Genomic DNA, 23,233 nt, shown 5'->3' on the forward strand with positions numbered 1-23,233 from the left:
TTAATGTTAGTGCTTTGTATGATATTTAGTAACTATAAGATATTTATGGTATCCTGTTAAAATGATGCATGTTGATTAATGTTTATGTAAGATTCTATACAACTATAGTTAATGCAAGTATTTTCTATGACATTAGTAACTATCAGATATTAATAGTATACTGTTAAGATGGAGCTTGTTGGTTGATGCTAATGTGAGCTTCTATACCAGAAAAGTTAATACAAGTACTTTGTATGGCATTAGCAACTGTGAAATATTTATGGTATCTTGTTGAGGTAGTGCATGTTGGTTAATGTTTATGTAAGCTTTTGTACCACTGTGGTTAATACAAGTACTTTTGTGTGACATTAGTAACTGTCAGATATTTATGGTATTCTTGTAACATGGTTTTATGTTCGTTAACGTTTATCTAAGTTCTATAACACTATAGTTAATACGAGTACTTTGTATGACATTAGTATCTATCAGATATTTATGGTATACTTTTAAGATGGTGCATGTTGGGTAATGTTTATCTAAGTTCTATAGCACTATAGTTAATACAAGTACTTTGTATGGCATTAGCAACTATCGGATATTGATGGTATCCTGTTAAGATGGTGCATGTTGGTTAAGATTTGTGTGAACTTCTATACCCTGTGGTTTATACAAGTACCTTGTTTGACATTAGCAACTATCAGATAGTTACGCTATCCTCTTAAGATGGTGCATGTTGGTTAATGTTTATGCAGGCTTCTATATCACTGTTGTTAATACAAGTACTTTATGTGACTTTAGCAACTATCAGATATTCATCTTATTCTTCTACGTTGGTGCATGATTGTTAATTTTTATGTAAGTTTCTATACCAGTATTGTTAATACAAGTACTTTGTATCAAATTTAGTAACTATCAGATATATATGGAATTCTGTTAAATTGTAGAATGTTGATTAATATTTATGTAGGTTTCTATACCACTATAGTTAATACAAGAACTTTGTATGACATTAGCAACTGTGAGATATTTCTGGTATCCTGCTAAAATGGTGCATGTTGACTAATGTTTATGTGAGCTTTTATACTACTGTGGTTAATACAGGTACTTTATATTACATTAGCAACTATCATATATTTATGGTATCCTGTTAATATGGTGTATGTTGATTTATATTTATGTAAGCTTTTATACCTCTGTAGATAATACACATTACTTTGTATGGCTTTAGCAACTATCAGATATATATGAAATCCTGTTAAGATAGTGCACATTGGCCTAAAGTAAATAAGGTTTCCAGTTTTATGAAAAGTGTTTCTATGGTGGAGTTGAATCAGTAAAGTGATGAAGTGTTAGTTTTGCTGGGAAGCTACAAGACATAGATTGTTGTGAATGAGCATGAATGGTGTCTTGTTATCTTGTGAGGTATCTTGTGGAAATGTTGTGCTATTAGCAAGTTAATATAATGTGTTTAATAAATATTGTTTCATTTTGGTTTCACCACAAAGAAGTATTTAGTTCTGGCCAACTCAAAGTATTTCACAAAAGCTATGATGCTGCACTAGTACAGCCCAATTTGTAACTCACCAGTTACAGTATACACTCAATTAGCTACATACTTATTACCAGTTATAGGTGTGCAGCCCAATTTGTAACTCACCAGTTACAGTATACACTCAATTAGCTACATACTTATTACCAGTTATAGGTGTACAGCCCAATTTGTAACTCACCAGTTACAGTATACACTCAATTAGCTACATACATTCCACCAGTTTGTAACTCACCAGTTACAGTATACACTCAATTAGCTACATACATTCCACCAGTTATAGGTGTACACCCCAGTTTGCAACTCACCAGTTACAGTATACACTCAATTAGCTACATACATTCCCTCAGTTATGCGTGTACAGCCCAGTTTGTAACTCAGCAGTTACAGTATACACTCAATTAGCCACATATATTGCACCAATTATAGGTGTATAGTCCAGTTTGTAAATCATCAGTTACAGTATACAGTAAAATAGCTACCTACATATCAACAGTTAACCTTAACTACCAGTAATCACCTCAGACAATGATGAGAGTGAGGTAACAATTTCTTTTAACATTCTACTACAGAGAATGTTGGGAGTGAGAGAAGATTAATACTAATATTCTCCTCAGACAGACGTGTAAGATAACATTAACTACCAATATTCTCCTCAGACAGTGGTGAGAGTGAGATAACATTATCTACCACTATTCTTCTTGGACAGTGGTGAGAGTGAGATAACATTAACTACCACTGTTCTCCTCGGACAGTGATGAGAGAGAGATAACATTATCTACCAGTATTATACTCAGACAGACGTGTGAGATAACATTAACTACTAACATTCTCCTCAGACAGTGGTGAAAGGGAAATAACATTAACTACTAATGTTCTGACATGCATGACATTGGCAAATAATATTGTTTAAGCCATGGTGAAAATAAGTTGATATTGGCTTATAGTATCATAAGAACATGATAAAAGTGTTCCTAGACCATGGTGAAAGTAAGGTGACACTGACTATTAGTATTTTTTAGACAATGCTGAAAGTAAGGTGACACTGAGTAACAGTATTCTTAGGCTAATGGTAGAAGTAAAGTGACATTGACTAATAATATTCTTAGGCTAGTGGTGGAAGTAAGTTGACATTAACTAAGAATATTCTTAAATCATGGTGAAAGTAAGATGATGTTAACTAATAGTAATCTTAGAACATGGTGAAAGTGAGGTAACATTAAATAATGATATTGTTAGACCATGGTGAAGGTAAGATGACATTGACAGATTGTATTGTTAGACCATAGTGAAAGTAAGATGATGTTGACTGATTTTATTGTTAGACCATCATGAAAGTATGATGATGTTGAGTGATTGCATTGTTAGACCATGGTGAAAGTAAATTGTCATTGATTAATTGTATTGTTAGACCATGGTGAAAGTAAGATGTCTTTAACTAATTGTATTGTTAGACCATGGTGAAAGTAAGATGTCATTGATTAATTGTATTGTTAGACCATGGTGAAAGTAAATTGTCAATGACTAATAGTATTGTTAGACCATGGTGAAATTAAGATGTCATTAACTGATAGTGTTGTTACACAATGGTGAAAGTAAGATGTCTTTGACTGATTGTATTGTTAGACCATGGTGAAAGTAAGATGTCATTGACTAATAATGTTGTTAGATCATATTTAAAGTAATATGATATTAACTAATAGTAATCTTAGAACGTGATGAAAGTAATATATCATTGACTAATTCTGTTGTTAAATCTTAGTAAAAGTAAGATGACATTAACTTTTTGTATTCTTAGACTTATGGTGAATATAAGATGACACTGAGTAATACTGTTGTTAAACCATGGTGAAAATAATATGATGTTAACTCATAGTAATCTTAGACCATGGTGAAAGTAAGGTGATATTAAATAATGATATTGTTAGACCATGGTGAAGGTAAAATGACATTAACTCATGGTATTAATATATATATATGGTGAATGTAAGGTGACACTGAATAACAGTATTCTTAAGCCATGGTGAAATTAAGATGGCATTAACTAATGTTATTAATATATGCAGTAAATCCTGCCTAAACTGAAAATATCAAAATATAAGAGAAATCTTATAAAAGGCTGTCTATATGGTGGAACCTGCATAAGATGGATGGAAAACTATCTTTTAAATATTAATTTAATGTTTACTTAATAATTTCTTTAAATATTAATAAACACTTAATTAATTAATAATTTGTTTAAATATTAATAAATTCTCAGACATTTTTCTAGAGTAAGTATTGGTTAAATCTTGTTTTTTTTTGCTGTCATTGTTCTGGAGGTCACTATTCAAAGGAATGAGTGACTGTACTTTTGGTTGCATTTGCTGATGGAAAACTAGAGAAATCATTGGTAATAGGTAAAAGTTTAAAATCTGTGCTGTTTCAAAAATTTAAGGAAGGATCAACTTCCTGTAGAATGGAAAGTGATTAATAAAGCATGGATGACAAGTGCTATATTAGAGGAATTTTTCAACAAATTAAAAGAATGGAACAAGAAATAGGAATATTTTACTTTTCCTAGATAACGGAACTTGTCTTCCAAAAGTTCAACTTTCAAATATTTATTTAGTCTTTCTATTTCCATGTACAACATTAGTTCTATAGCCACTAGATAGTGGAATTATACAGTGTATAAAATTGAAATACAGAAAATTGATGCTTCAGCATATTTTTGCAAACATGGACGACTGTAGGAGAGCATCTGAAATGACCATGAAAATTGACGTGGTAGATGCAATTGCATTTTTAAGTCATTTTATCCAATGCGTAAAAGATGAATGCATAATAAAGTGCTTTCGAAACTGGATTTGTTCTTGATAATGGAGGAGATTGGGGAGAAGTTGTTTGTTATGATGATTTTAGTGAAATTCAAACCCTGATTGAGAAGATTGATGCAGATTATGCTGTGAATACGGAAGGTTTTGTGAACGTAGACAAGAATATTTTAACAGAAATTGATGAAATTGACTTAAAATCTATAATACAATCACAAGATGGTAACAGTGTGAAAGATTCAGAAAGAGAACAGAATGGAAAATATAGTGAGAAAATAGAAATTCCTACTTCATCACAAGTATAAGTTATATTAACAGAATCAAATTGTATGAAAAAATAAAGGAGGAAAATTAACTTCATGTAAAGGAGGTAGAATTGGCATTCTCTTTTAACCTCATGAGAAAGTCCATTAAAAAATGGAACAGTTGAAATTGGACAATTTTTTCAAATAAATTTGGTTAAGATTTTGTGTACTTATGTATATTTTGAATGTTTATTTTTGTTCTTATTCTAATAAATATAGTATAAAGAGTATAACTTTATTCACAAATGTCTTACTTCCCTTCAGTCAAGCAAGTATAACATTCTGCTTAAAAATTATATATAATTAAGGATATGCACGTTCACTGTCTAAACTGGAAAACGTGCTTAAGCTGGAAATTTTTTTCAGGCCCATCCGATTCCACCTTAGACAGGTTTTACTGTATGTGCTGAATGTAAGATGACACTGAGTAACAGTATTCTTAATCAATGGTGAAATTAAGATGGCATTAACTCAGGGTACTAATATACATGTGGTGAATGTAAGATGACACTGAGTAGCAGTATTCTCAGGCCATGGTGAAGGTAAGATGGCATTAACTAATGGTACTAATATACATGTGGTGAATGTAAGATGACACTGAGTAACAGTATTCTCAGGCCATGGTGAAATTAAGGTGACATTGACTAATAGTATTATTCATAGACAGTATTAAAGTATGCTATACACCATTAATGTATGGACTTATTTGAAATTAGCCCTTATTTTCTGTGTAAAACAGTTTCTGGTAATATAATGCTATATGTTATCTATTCAGTTTATGAGTACACAAAACTTTGTTTTGAAATATTGTGGCAATGAATGGCTTATCAGCTACATCTATACTGCATATGTACATATTACAGGAGCGTGAAAGTCTTGAGCAGACCCATGGTACTTGAAGGGGAGAAGCTATTTGAATGGACAAATTTTTACATGGATGTCATGGTAAATATTTTTGTCATCAGTAGGTAAATGTACATGAGAAATTGTATGTATGGATGGATTAATTAAATGTTATGAAGGAGTGGCTTACTTTACAACTTTGTGTCTTTTTTCAAGGTGTTTTGGTTTAGCAATGCTAAGCTTACCTTTGGCATGTGATTCTTGCTGACAGTCAGTATTTCTTTGTTTTTATGTACAAAAATCATTAAGCTTATGAAGTTAACTTTTAACCTATTTTTTTCTTGTGAAGTTATATGTCTTCACTACTTAACTATTGTGTCATAGGAACATATTTTTGCACTCGTTGTTATAAGGCTGAGAACCGAGGACAGTCAGCTCCAACTAGCTACATAGATACTGTAGCTTATATGCCATCCCTGTAGTTAGTCAGTTAGTACAACAGTTGTAAGATGTTACTTGTATGGTAGAGCTGAATTAGTTACTAAGAAGATTAACCTGAGGTAAATGATCTCATTTCTTCTATCAGTGAAAATAGACATTATAAAAAAAAGTAAGTTTCACATTCATTAATTTATCTGGTGCATTGTGTTTGACTGAGATACATATCCTTTATTAGCTATCACAACTCTTGCAGTTTACTTAAAACGAACATGTTGGCAAGTATATTGTTTAAGATAGTGTCCACTCTTTAGTTTGAGAATGTTATGTTCAACATTACTATTAGAGAAATGCCCTGTCTTTAGATTCCAGATGCTGTAGTCATTGTTATTTTGAGAGAAGTATCATGTCTTTAGATTCCAGATGCTGTAGTCATTGTTATTTTTAGAGAAGTGTCCTGTCTTTAGATTCCAGATGCTGTAGTCATTGTTATTTTCAGAGAAGTGTCCTGTCTTTAGATTCCAATGCTGTAGTCATTTTTATTTTCAGAGAAGTGTCCTATCTTTAGATTTCAGATGCTGTTGTTGAAGATGCATCTTCAGTCTTAACATACAAATCTTATAATTAACATTAATGTTAAAAAAGTTCATTTTGTGCTATTGAGGGAAATAGTGTTTCATTTAATTTATCTTTCTTTTATGTTGTTATTTACAGAGTGATAGAATGTTGACCACTGTCACACTTCCTGTATATAACAATACCTTCAATGGAGTAAGTTCATATTTTGTTCTTTTTAATTCATAAAAGTTATACTAGAACATTAAATTATGTAAATATGAAATATGTTTCCCAGCTCACATTTATTTAAAAAAAAAGCAAAGATAGGTGTACCCTAAGAAGCAGGGTATTGTAAGCTGGTTTACCATAACCAAACTCAATACTTAAGTAGAGAAGTTCTGTATACATTCACTACAAGTCTTAATAAGTTGTAAATTATCAAGAGTTTTAATTAGACAACTGCATTGATATAGAATATAAACCATCAGAAGTTATGAGACTTAGGAACACATCATTTCATGATACTTTTAGACGTCACCTAAGTGTGAATGTTCCTGTAATACCTTAATTATATTACTGTACACCTGGCCTCACCTAATGGAACAAATTCTCTTGCTTCACTCAGTGAAATAAACTTTTAATTTTCTTCCTGTTCCTTTAATAAGGGCCCTTCGGTGTGGATTCCTGTACGTGGTGAGGGGACCTCCCAGGGAAGGTTCTGTTCTATCTGATTACCTTCTCTGGGATCTAAACATCCATCCACATGTTTGCCGTGCGCGGCGACCCTTGAAGGGGAGGAGAGGATCCTGGTGGTTGAGGGCTCCAACCCTAACACACCACTTTGGCCTCAAATTCCTGTAGACGGGCGGCCTTTGGGTGGCCCCCCTTGGGTCAATCGGCTGGTCCACTTGGGCTAGAGTCAACCAAGTACCAGTGTTGGAAGTTCTCAATGGGTGTTGTGGACACTGTGCCTGATGCTGGTGTTTGGGTATAGTACTCACGAAACCCTGGCGTTGCTGCATTGTCCTTGCATGACTTTGTAGTGCGTCCCCTTGTAGGGCTCCATGGTGGGTGGGGTCAATGGTTACCGAAACTTTTTCTTTTTCCTATGGATCCTCCAAAAAATATAAATAAAATTGTAAAAAAACAGTCAATGGGTAAGCGACCACGTCTTGAATACTCAGAACAGCAATCTTCAACATCAGTAACACACGTACCTCATTTTCTTATATTACATTCTCTTTCAGAAAAACCTTTAGGGCAAATGTCACCTTTTTTTATTCAACAGGGACTAGAGGGACTTGCTGGCTCTCCAAAGTCAGTAAAGAAACTTCGATCTGGTGACATATTGGTTGAAACATCCACATCCCAACACAGTGAACTCCTCTTGAATTCAAAGGCAATTGGGGATATACCTATTGAGGTTACACCCCATGCTACCTTGAATTCTTCACGAGGAGTTATTGTTGAAAGGGATTTGAAGAACGTTCCCGAGTCAGAGATTCTCGCTGGTCTCTCCACTCAAGGAGTTTCTGCAGTGAGGTGCATCTCCACTCGCAAAGATGGAGTTACACTGCCAACAAATACCCTCGTTTTAACATTTACTTCACCACGTGCACCTGCCACCATCAAGGCAGGTTATCTCATTGCAGGGTTCGCCATACATACCAAACCCTCTTGATGTTTCCAATGTCAGAGATTCGGCCACTCAAAGACATCTTGTCGTGGTTCCCTGACATGTGCTCGTTGTGGAGGCAAGGACCATGATGCCTATGACTGTGACATGAACCCACGTTGCGTAAACTGCAATGGTTCTCACCCCTCTTACTTTCATTCCTGCCCAAAATGGTTGGAGGAAAAAGAGGTGCAGCGTTTGAAAACGACACATAACATTAGTTATCCTGAGGCTCGGAAATTGCTGTCCACAACTCCATCTCGGACATATGCTGCTGCACTTCATTCCACAACTACAGTGGGAGTGCAGACAGATCTCTCTGTGTCTCCAAGAGAATCGTTTTCAAAACAAATGAAAAGCCTTTTGACCTCCGTGGTTAAAAAGGTTGATGAATCGACTTCCACACCCATCTCTGTTTCTCCCATACCTTCCAACAAACCTCAAGATCCACGTCCTTCAGTTTCAAATACAGTCATTTCTTCTGATACATCTTTTTCAAGACAAAACAATTATTCGTTCACGTTCTCAGTCACTGGATTCCCCTTCCAATAACAAAAACCTGCCCACCCGACCCAGAGCAGGATCCATGGAGGTTGATAGACCTCCTCCGACTAAAGACAGTAAAGAAAAAAGACGTGGTCATAAACCGAAGGGTTCTCCAGCCACTTCACCTACCCGTTCTTAAAAATGGCCACCTTGATACAATGGAACTGTCGAGGTTTACATTCTAATCTGGATGATATCAAAACGCTGATTGCTTCCTACCATCCTGTTTGTCTTTCTTTACAAGAAACATTTCTCAAAACTGCTGATACTGTCTCCATTCGGCAGTTTTCTCTGTACAGAAATGACAGGTTGTGTGATGGTCGAGTACATGGAGGGTGGCACTGTTGGTTGATCAACACGTGCCCACCCTGTCTTTGTCACTCAACACACCCTTGGAGGCTGTAGCCATCCATGTTTCCTTGGGTCATACCATCACTGTTTGTTCTCTGTACCTGTCCCCTGGAGAGACATATGATCAATCAGATCTTGATGCTCTCGTTGAACAGTTGCCATCTCCATTTCTAATCCTAGGGATTTTAATGGACATTAAAATTCTGGGAAGTGCTATTATTGATGGGAGGGGCCGATCTGTAGAGCGGATGCTCTCTGATCACAATCTTTCTCTTTTCAATACTGGTTCTTCCACTTTCTTTCATGCACCTAGTCAGTTCTTTACCGCTATTGATCTCTCAGTTTGCTCCCCTTCATTATTCTCCCATTTTTCATGGAGGGTAATCCACTAGGCAGTGATCATTTTCCGATCCTTTTGAGAGAGACTGGCGTGGTCGATGCCACCCTACCCGCGTGCCCGGTGGAAGCTGGATCAGGCAGACTGGTCCACTTTCACTGCTCTCGCAGAACTTGATCCTGCCATCGTAAATCAGCCATCAATAGACGACTGTGTAGCAGCGGTAACTGACTGTATTACACATGCAGCTGCTCAGTGTATTCCTAAAACCTCGACATGTTTTCCACGATATTCTCGTCCGTGGTGAAATCCTGCTTGCCACTTAGCACGGAAGGCTCAAAAGCGGGCCTGGGATACTTTTCGTAGATATCCCACACTTTCAAACCGGGTTGCTTTCCAACGGGCCCGTGCACATGCTAGGTGGGTAAGACGTCAAAGCCAGAAGGAATCTTGGATTAAGTTCACAACCAGCATATCTTCTACCACCAGTTCCAAGATCATATGGGACAGGATTCAAAAGGTTAATGGGCACTACAATTCTGTCCTTCTCTCGATCTTACTCTCTGATGGTCAGGAGGTGACTGATGTTCGGAACATCGCTAACACTCTAGGTGAAAGCTTTTGCCGGGTATCTAACACTTCTGCTTGTTCCTCTACCTTCCTGGCCATCAAGACTTGGGCAGAGCGATCACCTCTTTCCTTTCGAACTGACTGTTTCTTTGACTATAATTGTCCCTTTACCCTGGTGGAACTAAAAATGGCCCTTCATCGGTCTGCCAGTACGTCTGTTGGACCTGATGATATTCATTATGACATGCCGCACCATCTATCTCCTGCTTCTCTTGATGTCCTTCTGATTGTTTTCAACCGGATCTGGCAGGAGAATGTTTTTCCTGATGCCTGGTGCCAGGCTATTATTTTACCTTTCTCTAAGCCAGGAAAAGATCCCAAGATTCCTTCAAACTACCATCCAATTGCTTTGACGAGCTGTCTCTGTAAGACATTAGAAAGGATGGTTAATGCTCGTCTTGTTTGGTTCCTTGAATCAAACAACCTCCTCTCGCCCACCCAGTGTGGGTTCCGTCGACAGCACTCCACCACAGACCACCTAATTCATCTTGAAACATCTATCAGAGAAGCCTTTCTCAACTGCCAACATCTTGTATCAATATTCTTTGACATAGAGAAGGCTTACGACACAACATGGAGGTATGGCGTTTTGTGAGACTTCCATACATATGGGTTACGTAGCCATCTACCTATGTTTATTAAAAAATTTTTAATGGACAGGAGATTCCAAGTTTGTGTGGGTTCGACACTTTCCCGTTCTTTTGTACATGAACTTGGAGTCCCTCAAGGATGTGTACTGAGTGTTACACTCTTCAGTATAAAGACAAATGCCATCACTGAACAACTCCCTCTCACTGTTGCGAATGGGCTGTATGTCGACGACTTTCACATCTCATGTCAGTCGTCAAACATGAGATGTATTGAGCGGCAACTACAAACTGCCCTCAATTGTGTACGGAAGTGGACTCTGGCGAACGGCTTTAATTTCTCTCTCTCCAAAACTGTATGCATGCACTTTTGCCGTCGACGGGGTATTCACCCTGATCCTGAACTTCATATCGGTGAAGTTTTGCTGCCAGTGGTCCCGGAGACCAAGTTCTTGGGGCTTATCTTTGATCGTAAACTGATTTTATACCGCACTTAAAGCAGCTTCGGTCAAATGCACAAGAGCACTGAACATCCTCCGTGTTCTCTCTTCTACCAGTTGGGGGGCAGATCGCTGTTCAATGTTAAAGGTATATCATGCTCTTATTAGATTGAAACTCGATTATGGATCAATGGTCTATGGCTCTGCCAGACCCCGCCTTAAAGATGCTGGACCCCATTCATCACCAAGGACTTGACTCTGCACTGGGGCTTTCCGTACCTCTCCAGTTCAAAGTATATACATTGAATCTCATGAACCTTCTCTACACCTTCGCGGTTTGCAACTATCTTTACAATATACTTCAAAACTTCATTCCTTACCAAAGCATCCCACCTGGAAATGTGTTTTCCTTCCTCGGTGGGCAGTACTTTTTCAGAACAGACGATCTGTCATTGCTCCGTTTGGCCTTCGTGCATCCGGCGTAATTGGATGAATTGGGTCTGTCCTTGGACAACATTGCAGATTCCACAGGTTGGCCCATCCCACCATGGCTTATTACAGCCCCCAAATGTGACCCTTCTTTCAGTCACCTAAAAAAGGCAGATACTCCAGATTGGCAGATACTCATTGTTACAATTTTGCTATGTATCTTTTAAAACTTCTCTTCTTTTACATTTTGATACTGGTTGCTATGGCACATAACCCCGAACCAGTACTGGAAAGACCAACTTCAGGTGACTGACGGTGGTTCTTGAACTTACCTGTTAGTCTTCCTGGCGGGTTATGATCATTACCTTTTTTCTAGAGTAAATACCTTACAACTTCTTATACTCTGCCTTCTATCTTAACATTGTAGACTAGGTGTCAACATTGGTTTTATACTTTTTTGTTTTACCTTCATTTCCATTTATGTCTATTACTACATTTATTTATTTATTTATTTTTACATTTTTACCGAATGTCTGGTGCAGATAGCCTCGCTGCTTTGTGCCATAAAACACTAAATCAATCAATCAATCAATCAACCTTTAATAAGGGATATTTATTAAGGTTAAGGTCAGAGGTCAAACCACATAAAAAATCTTTGTCATGTTTATTTTTCTAGTAGCTTGTGCCTTTCTTATTTTGAAGCATTGTTTTCAGAATATTTTACATAAATATATATATAAATGTATATCAGTGTCCTTTACAGTTTTATATTTCTTTATGAATATCATTGTTTACTCACAAAATAAATTTCCTGTAAGTATAAACATGTTTAAGACAGAGACATGTTTTAAACTTTTTTGTTTAACATTGTTTTTTTTAGATTGAATATTTTACATAAATAAAAATAAGATATTAAGCTTTATCCAGTTATAATAATTTTTTACCCATGTTGGTCAACCAGAAGAATCAGTCCATAGTAGGTGTGATGGGTGTTGATGTTACTGATGAGGAGCTGAGGAAGATGGAACCTAGTGCTCAGGTTAGCTTTCAGTTAGATTAGACTTAAAATATTGTCAATGAAAAAGGACTAACAAAGTGTGTGATGAAACTTGAATAATGTGTTTAAACTGCATTAGTTTTCTGAAATGTTGGCAATCAACACTTGCTAATTTATATTTGCTGTTTTAGTTGGGTCCTGGAGGATATTCTTTTTGTACAGATCATGATGGTTACATAGTCTTCCATCCTGGCCTACCAACACAAGTAAGTGTTGTTACAGATTTTTTATTCTACCAACACAAGTAAGTGTCGTTACGGATGTTTTCATTCTACCACACAAGTAAGTGTTGTTACGGATGTTTTCATCCTACCAACACAAGTAAGTGTTGTTATGGATGTAAACATCCTACCAACACAAGTAAGTGTTCTTACGGATGTTTTCATCCTACCAACACACGTCAGTGTTCTTACGGATGTTTCCATCCTACCAACACAAGTCAGTGTTGTTACGGATTTAAACATCCTACCAACACAAGTAAGTGTTGTTACGGATGTTTTCATCCTACCACACAAGTAAGTGTTGTTACAGATGTTTTCATCTTACCAACACAAGTCAGTGTTGTTACAGATGTTTTCATCTTACCAACACAAGTCAGTGTTGTTACAGATGTTTTCATCCTACCAACACCAGTCAGTGTTATTACAGATGTTTTCATTCCACTTCTTTTTTTTCATATATTTACAGTATGTTTCTCTTTCCTTTTTATCTGTCTACCATATATGTTTCTATGTCCTTTTGTCTGTTTATTATGTGTTTCTATTGTCCTTTCTTTATGTACTATTCATGTTTCTTCGTCCTTTTGTCTGTGTATCATACATATTTCTCTTTTATGTTGTCTATATAAACATATATGTTGCTCCATCTATTAGTTCTCTGTCCCACTTACACATTTTTCTCTGTTTTACTATCAGTTTTTGACTTCTGTTCTTCAATCTATTAGTTTCTCTGTCAAACCTACACATTTTTCTCAGTTTCACTATTAATTTCTGATGTATGGCCATCCATCCATTAGTTTCTATGTCCTACTTAAACGTTTTTCTCAGTTTCACTGTCAGTTTCTGACGTCTGGACATCCATCCATTAGTTTCACTGTCAGTTTCTGACGTCTGGACATCCATCCGTTAGTTTCACTGTCAGTTTCTGACGTCTGGACATCCATCCATTAGTTTCACTGTCAGTTTCTGACGTCTGGACATCCATCCATTAGTTTCACTGTCAGTTTCTGACGTCTGGACATCCATCCATTAGTTTCATTGTCAGTTTCTGACATCTGGACATCCATCCATTAGTTTCATTGTCAGTTTCTGACATCTGGACATCCATCCATTAGTTTCATTGTCAGTTTCTGATGTCTGGACATCCATCCATTAGTTTCACTGTCAGTTTCTGATGTCTGGACATCCATCCATTAGTTTCACTGTCAGTTTCTGACATCTGGACATCCATCTATTAATTTCTCTCTTCCCTATCTGGTTGTCAAAATTCTTCTTCTTTACTAGCTATTCATTTAACTGTTTAAACTGGCTCATTTGGTCATGTCATTCCAATGTAACCTTTATTTGTTGCTTTGTTTTTATAGCATGACAGATGCTGTTTGTAAAGTTTTTGAGATATTAGAAACTGTTATTTATAAGTAGGTTATGAAAATACTTGATTTTTAAAGAACAACAACTTAGAACTGAGTATTCATTAATCTTCTGATAAGAAGCAGAACTAAGTTTTTATATCAAATTAGTTGACAAGTTCTCTTAAAAGATGCTAGTTCTCCTTATATGTGAATAATGAGATCCAACACTATGAAACAAATAACTGACAAGCAGCCTAGAACATAACTCTTTCTGTGATGTATTATTGAATTTGTAGGAATAATTTTCAACTTTTCTATATTTAATTTTAGGTTGATTATCTGGATGATCCTCCACATTATGATTTAACTGATGTGGAAATTAATAACAAAGATATTATTGAGGTAAATTAATAACTAAGATATTATTGAGATTAATTAATAACAGATATTATTGTGATAAATTAATAACAAAGATATTATTGAGGTAAGTGAATCACAAAGATATTATTTTGGTAAATTAACAGAAAATATATTGAGGTAAATTAATAAAAATATTATTGTGGTGGTTAATAACAAGGATATTATTGTGGTAAATTAATAACAAGGATATTATTGAGGTAAGTTAATCACAAATCACCCACGTGTTTGCCGTTTGTAGTGAGTTGTTAAGAGGAGGAAAGGATCGTGGTGGTTGAAGGGTCCAATCGTAACACACCACTTTGGCCTTGAATTCCTGGAGAAGTGCAGCATTAGGGTGGTCCACGTGAGTGCCAGTCGGCTGGTTCACTTGGAATATGGTTAACCAAGTACTAGTGTTGGATGTTCTTTACAGGTGTTGTGGACATTGTATCTGATGCTGGTGTTTAGATATAATGTTGACAAAAACCATGGTGTTGCTGCAGTGTCCTTGTTTGGCATTCTAGTACATCACCTCATAGGGATCTATAATGGTGGGGTCAATTGGTGGCAAAACATTCCCTTTTTATTATCAATCCTCCAAATAGAAATTTAAATAAAATAGTGAAAAAACAGTTCATAAGTAAACAACCACATCATGAAGATTCTGAGTAACAGTCTTCAACATCTGTAACACCTTTACCTCATTTTCTTACATTACATTCTCTTTCAGACAGACCTTTAGGGCAAATGTCTTCCTTTTTTATTCAGAAGGGACTAGAGGCAGTAAAGAAGCTTCGATCTGGTGACATGTTGGTGGAAACATCCACATCTCAACACAGTGAACTCATTTTGCATTCAAAGGCGATTTGGAGATATATCTGTTGAGGTTACATCTAATGCTACTTTGAATTTGTCACGAGGAGTTATTGTTGAGAGCAATTTGAAGAACATCCCCAGGTGGAGATTCTCTGTGGTTTCTCTAATTAAGGAGTTTTGCAGTGAGGCATATCTTCATTTGCAAAGATGGAATTATGATGTTAACCAATGTCCTCATTTTAACATTTACCTCACCACTTGCCACCATCAAGGCAGACTATCTTAATAGTAAGGTACAGCCATGCATTCCAAACCCTCCCAGATATTTCCAGTGTGAGTAGTTCTGTCACTCAAAGACATTGTGTCATTGTTCCTTGACATGTGCTCTTTGCGGTGGCAAGGACCAAGATGCCTACGAGTGTGAAATGGACCCTCAGTGCATCAGTTATAATGGTTCTCACCCATCCTACTTTTCTTCTTGTCCTAAACGGTTGGTAGAAAAAGAGGTGCAGCATTTGACAATGATTCAAAACATCACTTACCCTGAGGCTCAAAAGTTGCTGTCCACCACTTCATCTCAAACACATGCTGCTGTATATTGTTCCACTACTACAGTGGGAATACAGACAGATCTCTCTGTTCTCAAACCAAATGAAAAGTCTTTTGACTTCTATGGTTAAAACAATTGATGAATCAACTTCATCACCGATCTCTGTTCCTAACACACATTTCAGCAAACCCTGAGATCCAGTTCCTTTGGTTCTGGGTACAGGCATTTCCTCTGATACATCTTCTTCTCCCGCCTCAAAATGCAAAATGATCATCCGTTCGTGTCCTCAGTCTCTGGAATCCTTTTCCAACAACAAAGATCTGACAAATCGACCCAGGTCAGGATCCATGGAGGTCGACAGACCTCTATCAAATAAAGAAAAAAGATGTGGTTGTAAAAAGAAAGGCTCTCCACCCAATTCACCTATATGTAAATAAAAATGACCACCTTGCTACAATGGAACTGTCAAGGCTTACATTCTAATCTGAATGACACCAAAGCACTGATTGCTTCCTTCATTCCTGTATGTCTCTTCTTAAAGGAAACATTTCTGAAACCTGCCGATACAGCCACATTTCGGCACTTTTCTTTGTACAGAAATGGCAGGCTGTGTGATGGACGAGTGCATGGAGGGGTGGCACTGTTGGCATGTGCTTACCTTGTCTGCCACTCTTGGAGGCCGTGTTTTCTTTGGTCATACCATCATTGTTTGTTCTCTCTGCCCGTCTCCTGAAGAGACCCATGATCAATCAGATTTTGATGCTTTCATTGAACAGGTGCCATCTCCCTTTTTAATCCTGGGAGACTTTAATGTACATATCCCCTCTCTGGAGGTACTGATGTTGATGGGAGAGGTCGCTCCATAGAGCGTATGCTCTCAGATGCTGGTTCTTTTACTTATTTCCATGCACCTAGTCAGTCCTTTACTGCTACTGATCTCTCAGTTTGCTCTGCTTCATTATTCTCCCACATTTCACGGAGGCTTAACAATAACCCACGAAGCAGTGATCATTTTTCTGTAATTTTCAGAGAGATTGCCCATGGTCGATGCCATCTAATCTGCGTGCCCCAGTAAAAACTAGATCAAGCCAACTGGCCCTCTTTCACTGCTCTTGTAGAACTTGATCCTACTGTTGTCTTTAAGCCGTATATAAACGACTGTGTGGCAGCAGTAACTGACTATATTATACAGGCAGCTGCTCAATTATTCCTAAAACCTCAACACGTTTTCCACGATATCCTCATCCTTGGTGGAATCCTGCTTGCCAAATGGCACAGAAAGCTCAAAAACGAGCCTGGGATACTTTTTGTAGGTATCCCACACAACTTGCATCTCATCACTTTCCAGCAGGCCTGTGCACATGCTCAGTAAGTAAGATGTCAAAGTCAGAAGGAATCTTGGGTTAAGTTCACAACCAGCATATCTTCTATCACCAGTTCCAAAGTCATATGGGACAAGATTCGAAAAGTCAGTGGGCAATATAATTTTGTCCCTCTCCAGATCTTGCTCTCTGATGGTCAGGAAGTCGCTGATACCTGGAGCATCACAGGTACTCTAGGTTAAAGCTTTTGCTGGGTATCTAAAACTTCTATTTCATCCTCCACCTTCTTAGTAATCAAGACTCGGGCAGAGTAGCCACCTATTTCCTTTAGAACTGATTGTCTCTATGACTATAATCATCCCTTTACACTGGAGGAACTCAAATTGGCCCTTCTTTGGTCTGGCAGTACATCTGTTGGACCTGATGATGTACACTATGAGATGCTGAATGACACCTATCTCCTGCTTCTCTTCTGCTTGTTTTTATCAGGATCTGGCAGGAGAATGTTTTTTCTGATGCCTGGTTCTGGGCTATTGTCCAACTTCCTCTAAGCTTGGAAGGATCCCAAGGTGCCTCCAAACAACCATTCCAGTTGCTTTGATGAGCTATCTCTGTAAGACCTTAGAGAGGATGGTTAATGCTCATTTTGTTTGGTTTTTCAAATCAAACAACCTCCTCTCATCCAGCCAGTGTGGGTTCCGATGACAGCATTCCACCATGGATCACCTAATTCAACTTGAAACATCAATCAGTGAGGTTTTTCTTTCTCAAACGACAACATCTTGTATCAGTATTCTTTGATATTGGTGAGTTATGATAATTGCAAATTTGCTACAGAAAGCACTTTACAACTTCTACTACTGTAGTTTTTCTCTTACTACTGTAAAGTAGATATAAAGATTGGATTTAATGCTATTCATGTTTTTAATTCAAAAATTAAACTTTGTTTTGTTTTACTTTAATTTCCTTTCATGAATTTTAATAATTTTACTTTAATTTTAACTTTTTACCAGATGTTTGACACAGATAGCCTAGTTGGTTTGTGCTATAAAACACCAAACCAACCAACCATAATCTCAAAGATATTGTTGTAAATTAATAACAAAGATATTATTGAGGTAAGTTAATCACAAGGATATAATTGTGGTAAATTAACAACAAAGATATTATTGAGGTAAGTTAATCACAAAGATATTATTGAGGTAAATTAACAAGAAAGATATTATTAACATAAAATAATAACAAAGATATTATGAGGTAAGTTAACAAAACATATATTAAGGTAAATTAATAATAAAGATATTATGAGGTAATTAAGAGTAAAGATGTTATTGAAGTAGATTAGTAACAAAGAATTTATTGATGTGAATTAATAACAAACAATTTATTATGATAAATTAAATAATTTATTGTGGTTAATTAACAACAAAGATATTATTGAGGTAAATTAACAACAAAGATATTATGAGGTAAATTAACAATAAAGGTATTGTAAGATTAATGATAGGAATCTTATGAATTAAATTTCAAGTTTTATTTCTTATAAATCAGTTTCTTGGCTGATAGTAATCCTTTCAGCTATTTTTACATTATAGTACCTATTGATGTAACATTAAAATAAAACTTATATGTATGTTGAGGCTGTTGCATTGTAAATTTTGTTTTGTGTTCAGCAAAGGGTGGAAAAGTATGTTCATAAGGATAGAAACAAATAAGGAATTGTGTGTATTGTATCTTTATACTGATTATTAGTAAGACCAGCATTACTGTATCAAGTTTTTTATATGACATAAATTATAGGTCACTAGTTCAGCCACACTGGAATATTGTGTTCAGTTTTGGGCTTATCACCTTAGGAAAGACATTGAATTGTTGGTAAGAGTTCAAATAACAATTACTATAATGGTGCATGGGATGGAGGGGCTGTCATACCAGGATAGGTGGAAATTCTCTCTGATTGTCTTCTCTTGAAAAAGAAGTTATTGAAGATCTCATTGAAGCATTTAATGTTTTAAAGGGAATTGGTAATGTTCATGATTAACTGGTATTGTTCATGATTAATTGGTATTGTTCATGATTAATTGGTATTGTTCATGATTAATTGGTATTGTTCATAATTAATTGGTAGTGTTTATGATTATTTGGTATTGTTCATGATTAATTGGCAGTGTTCATGATTAATTGGCAGTGTTCATTGTAAATTCATAGTATTCATGAGTAATCCTTAGTGGTCATGATTAATTGGCAGTGTTCATTGTAAATTCATAGTATTCATGAGTAATCCTTAGTGGTCATGATTAATTGGCAGTGTTCATAATTAATTGGTAGTATTTATGATTATTTGGTGGTGTTCGTGATTAATTCATAGTGTTCATGATTAATTGGCAGTGTTCATGATTAATTCGTAGTGTTCATGATTATTTGGCAGTGTTCATTGTAAATTCATAGTGTTCATGAGTAATCCTTAGTGGTCATGATTAATTGGCAGTGTTCATGATTAACTGGTATTGTTCATAATTAATTGGTAGTATTTATGATTATTTGGTGGTGTTTATGATTAATTGGCAATGGTCATGATTAATTTGTATTTTTCATGATTAATTCGTAGTGTTTATGATTAATTGGCAGTGTTCATGATTAACTCGTAGTGGTCATGATTATTTGATAGTAGTCATCATTAATTGGTAGTGTTCATGATTATTTGGCAGTGTTCATAATTAATTGACATTGGTCATGAATAATTGGTAGGGTTTATGCATTATTTTTATACTTAAAAGAAATAATAATAGTGCAATGGGGCAAAAATATAAACTTTGGCAAGGTAGGAGTAAACTTCATCTGAGACTATTTTGGCAGTTGGTATTTGGTATGGATTGCCTTTTAATGTTGTAGATGCAGTAAATTTAAATGAGAGTAAGGGAAAACTTGATAATTATATGAATCATAATGGCTGACTTTTAACATCTTTTTAAAATTCATTTCTTTAATAGTTTTAGTTTAGGTATAGGTTTCATGTTGTTCCAAGACATTATATTATTACAGGTAACCAGAATTCAGAATGAAAATGCAATTTGGTCCTGGCATACATACATAAATTTTAGTTTTGTATACTTCTAATGCATTTTATATGCAAGATTATCTGTAGTTACATTTAATTCACTGCTAAGCCTAACCATATAACATTTTAGATGTTAACTCTGATTAAGGTAAGGTTTATGACACCATAATCCTGAGTATGAGAAGATTTGAGACACTAAGCTCCTATGATTTCACAGGTTTATAATAATATAACTGAGGTAAATTTGCTATTATTCTAAAATTAGTAATAATATGATTGATATAAAGTTGCTATGATTCTACAAGTTTAATAATAATATGATTGATATAAAGTTGCTATGATTCTACAAGTTAATAATAATATGATTGATACAGAGTTGCTATGATTCTACAAGTTAATAATAATATAATTAATATAAAGTTGCTTTGATGCTACAAGTTAATAATAATATGATTAATATAAAGTTGTTATGATTCTGCAAGTTAATAATAATATGATTAATATAAAGTTGCTTTGATTCTACAAGTTAATAATAATATGATTAATATAAAGTTGCTTTGATTCTACAAGTTAATAATAATATGATTAATATAAAGTTGCTTTGATTCTACAAGTTAATAATAATATGATTAATATAAAGTTGCTTTGATTCTACAAGTTAATAATAATATGGTTGATATAAAGTTGCTTTGATTCTACAAGTTAATAATAATATGATTAATATAAAGTTGCTTTGATCTACAAGTTAATAATAATATGATTAATATAAAGTTGCTTTGATTCTACAAGTTAATAATAATATGATTAATATAAAGTTGCTTTGATTCTACAAGTTAATAATAATATGATTAATATAAAGTTGCTTTGATTCTACAAGTTAATAATAATATGATTAATATAAAGTTGCTTTGATGCTACAAGTTAATAATATGATTAATATAAAGTTGTTATGATTCTGCAAGTTAATAATAATATGATTAATATAAAGTTGCTTTGATTCTACAAGTTAATAATAATATGATTAATATAAAGTTGCTTTGATTCGACAAGTTAATAATAATATGATTAATATAAAGTTGCTTTGATTCTGCAAGTTAATAATATGATTAATATAAAGTTGCTTTGATTCTGCAAGTTAATAATAATATGATTGATATAAAGTTGCTTTGATTCTACAAGTTAATAATAATATGATTAATATAAAGTTGCTTTGATTCTACAAGTTAATAATAATATGATTAATATAAAGTTGCTATGATTCTACAAGTTAATAATAATATGATTGATATAAAGTTGTTATGATTCTACAAGTTAATAATACTATGGTTGATATAAAGTTGCTATGATTCTACAAGTTAATAATAATATGATTGATATAAAGTTGCTATGATTCAAGAGGTTTCTGATAACATGACTGACATAAGGTTGCTATGATTCAGTGTGTTTCTAATCTTCTATGATTCAATGTGTTTCTAATAACATTATTGACATAAATCTTCTATGATTTCACAGGTTCAGTAATAACATGATTGATCGTAGATCAGGAAATGCTACATTAGATGTTTATATCAAGATGTTGGACAAAGTGAGTGTTTATTAAATAAATACATTTTTATTAGTATATATGAATTAAATACAAGTTAAAAATAGTGATTTTTTTCTGTTTTTCTTCCACTGTTAGTTTTACACTATTATATCTTTGTTTAAATTTAAATTTCTTTTTTAACTTTTGTTTTCAGTGTTGACTAATGGTAATTTTACTTTCTTCAATATATATTGTCCTCATATAATATTTCATTATTACTGTGTGATTGCAGAACAGCTGACCACTTTTACATTTTGAATAAGTTCTGTTTATAATGGAATCACAATTACATTATAGATTTAGGTGATAGTTTAGGTTTAGTACGAAGGTTTGGTTGAATTAACCTGACTTAATTTGTTTTATGTGTTTTAGCAGCCCCCTCACATCTTTTGTAAGTTAATGTTGGTCATATTTCTTTATAGAAATGCATTATTCCACAACGATTAAGATATTACTACACTCCAGTTGATCAAACTACCTTCAGGTGAGTAAAATCTAATTTTAACAAAATTCCATTTGTTCAAACAGTGTGTATATGATAATTCATATATGTATCACTTCAAAAGGAATGTTAGCATTGCTAACAAGATGTGTGAAAAACTTTACTAACCAAAGAGTTGTGTGAATCTCTTTATATTGTTTTTGTGTTTTGCAATCACCTTGCACATGTGTAAAAATGATATTTGTTGTTTAGAAGGTTGTGCATTTATATGATCCAGATATCAGTGTTTAGACAGGCTATACAACACACAGTAAACAAACTTGGCAGGGGTTTAGTTTAGAGAGAGAAGTCTGATGAATTCTCTCCCCAAAGGGGTGGTTAGGAACGTTGTAATTCCTCTTCGTCCCCTCATGTGAAAGATTATTAAACTGGGTGTTTACCTGTTTTTCTTTGGCTTGTTTAAGGTGATGAAGTGAGGTAGGACAGTACTGAAACTGACGCACAAGAAAGGAGAGAGTGAGACAAAGGAGGCATAAGGGAAGTAAGCCATGCCAGAGCCCATTATCAGAATAGCCTGAAGATATGAAACATTAACTCAAACGGCACCACTCGGGGCCAGGCAAGGACGTTGCTTTGGCTGGAATCTAAAGATCCAATACCAGAGATTTAGGTGGGTGTGGGGGGTGAGGTTGGGAACAGAAGTACCCCGAAAAAACCCACTTTCATGGCCTGTGAGCCAAAAACTTGACTTAGATCGTGCCCAAAAGTATCTGGAAAGAAAAATCATGATTATTAATACATTTTAGAATGAAAAAGGAAGCAAGTGGATTAAGGCAAAAGTATAGAAGTGGCTGGTTGTAACTTGGAAAACTACTAGCTGTAGAACAGGTAGGAACTTCAGGTTGAACTTGCATTCACACCTGATGCCCAGAGTTGATGGAGAAAAACATG

The 23,233-nt window shown here is 35.0% G+C and overlaps 1 protein-coding gene across 1 annotated transcript in view; it reads left to right on the top strand.

The window, feature by feature from the left end:
* Positions 1-5,521: 5,521 nt before the first annotated feature.
* Positions 5,522-23,233, top strand: part of LOC143241720 (voltage-dependent calcium channel subunit alpha-2/delta-2-like) — a 32,638-nt gene continuing 14,926 nt past the window's right edge. The window contains exons 1-8 of the mRNA XM_076484946.1: positions 5,522-5,594; positions 6,645-6,701; positions 12,445-12,522; positions 12,672-12,746; positions 14,441-14,512; positions 18,871-18,884; positions 21,768-21,840; positions 22,263-22,324. Of these exons, the coding sequence (XP_076341061.1) occupies positions 5,538-5,594; positions 6,645-6,701; positions 12,445-12,522; positions 12,672-12,746; positions 14,441-14,512; positions 18,871-18,884; positions 21,768-21,840; positions 22,263-22,324 (488 nt within the window). The 5' untranslated portion in view covers positions 5,522-5,537. The remainder of the gene's footprint in view (positions 5,595-6,644; positions 6,702-12,444; positions 12,523-12,671; positions 12,747-14,440; positions 14,513-18,870; positions 18,885-21,767; positions 21,841-22,262; positions 22,325-23,233) is intronic.

The sequence above is a fragment of the Tachypleus tridentatus genome, unplaced genomic scaffold (assembly GCF_004210375.1).
Source record: "Tachypleus tridentatus isolate NWPU-2018 unplaced genomic scaffold, ASM421037v1 Hic_cluster_1, whole genome shotgun sequence".
NCBI classification, from domain to species: Eukaryota; Metazoa; Arthropoda; class Merostomata; order Xiphosura; family Limulidae; genus Tachypleus; species Tachypleus tridentatus.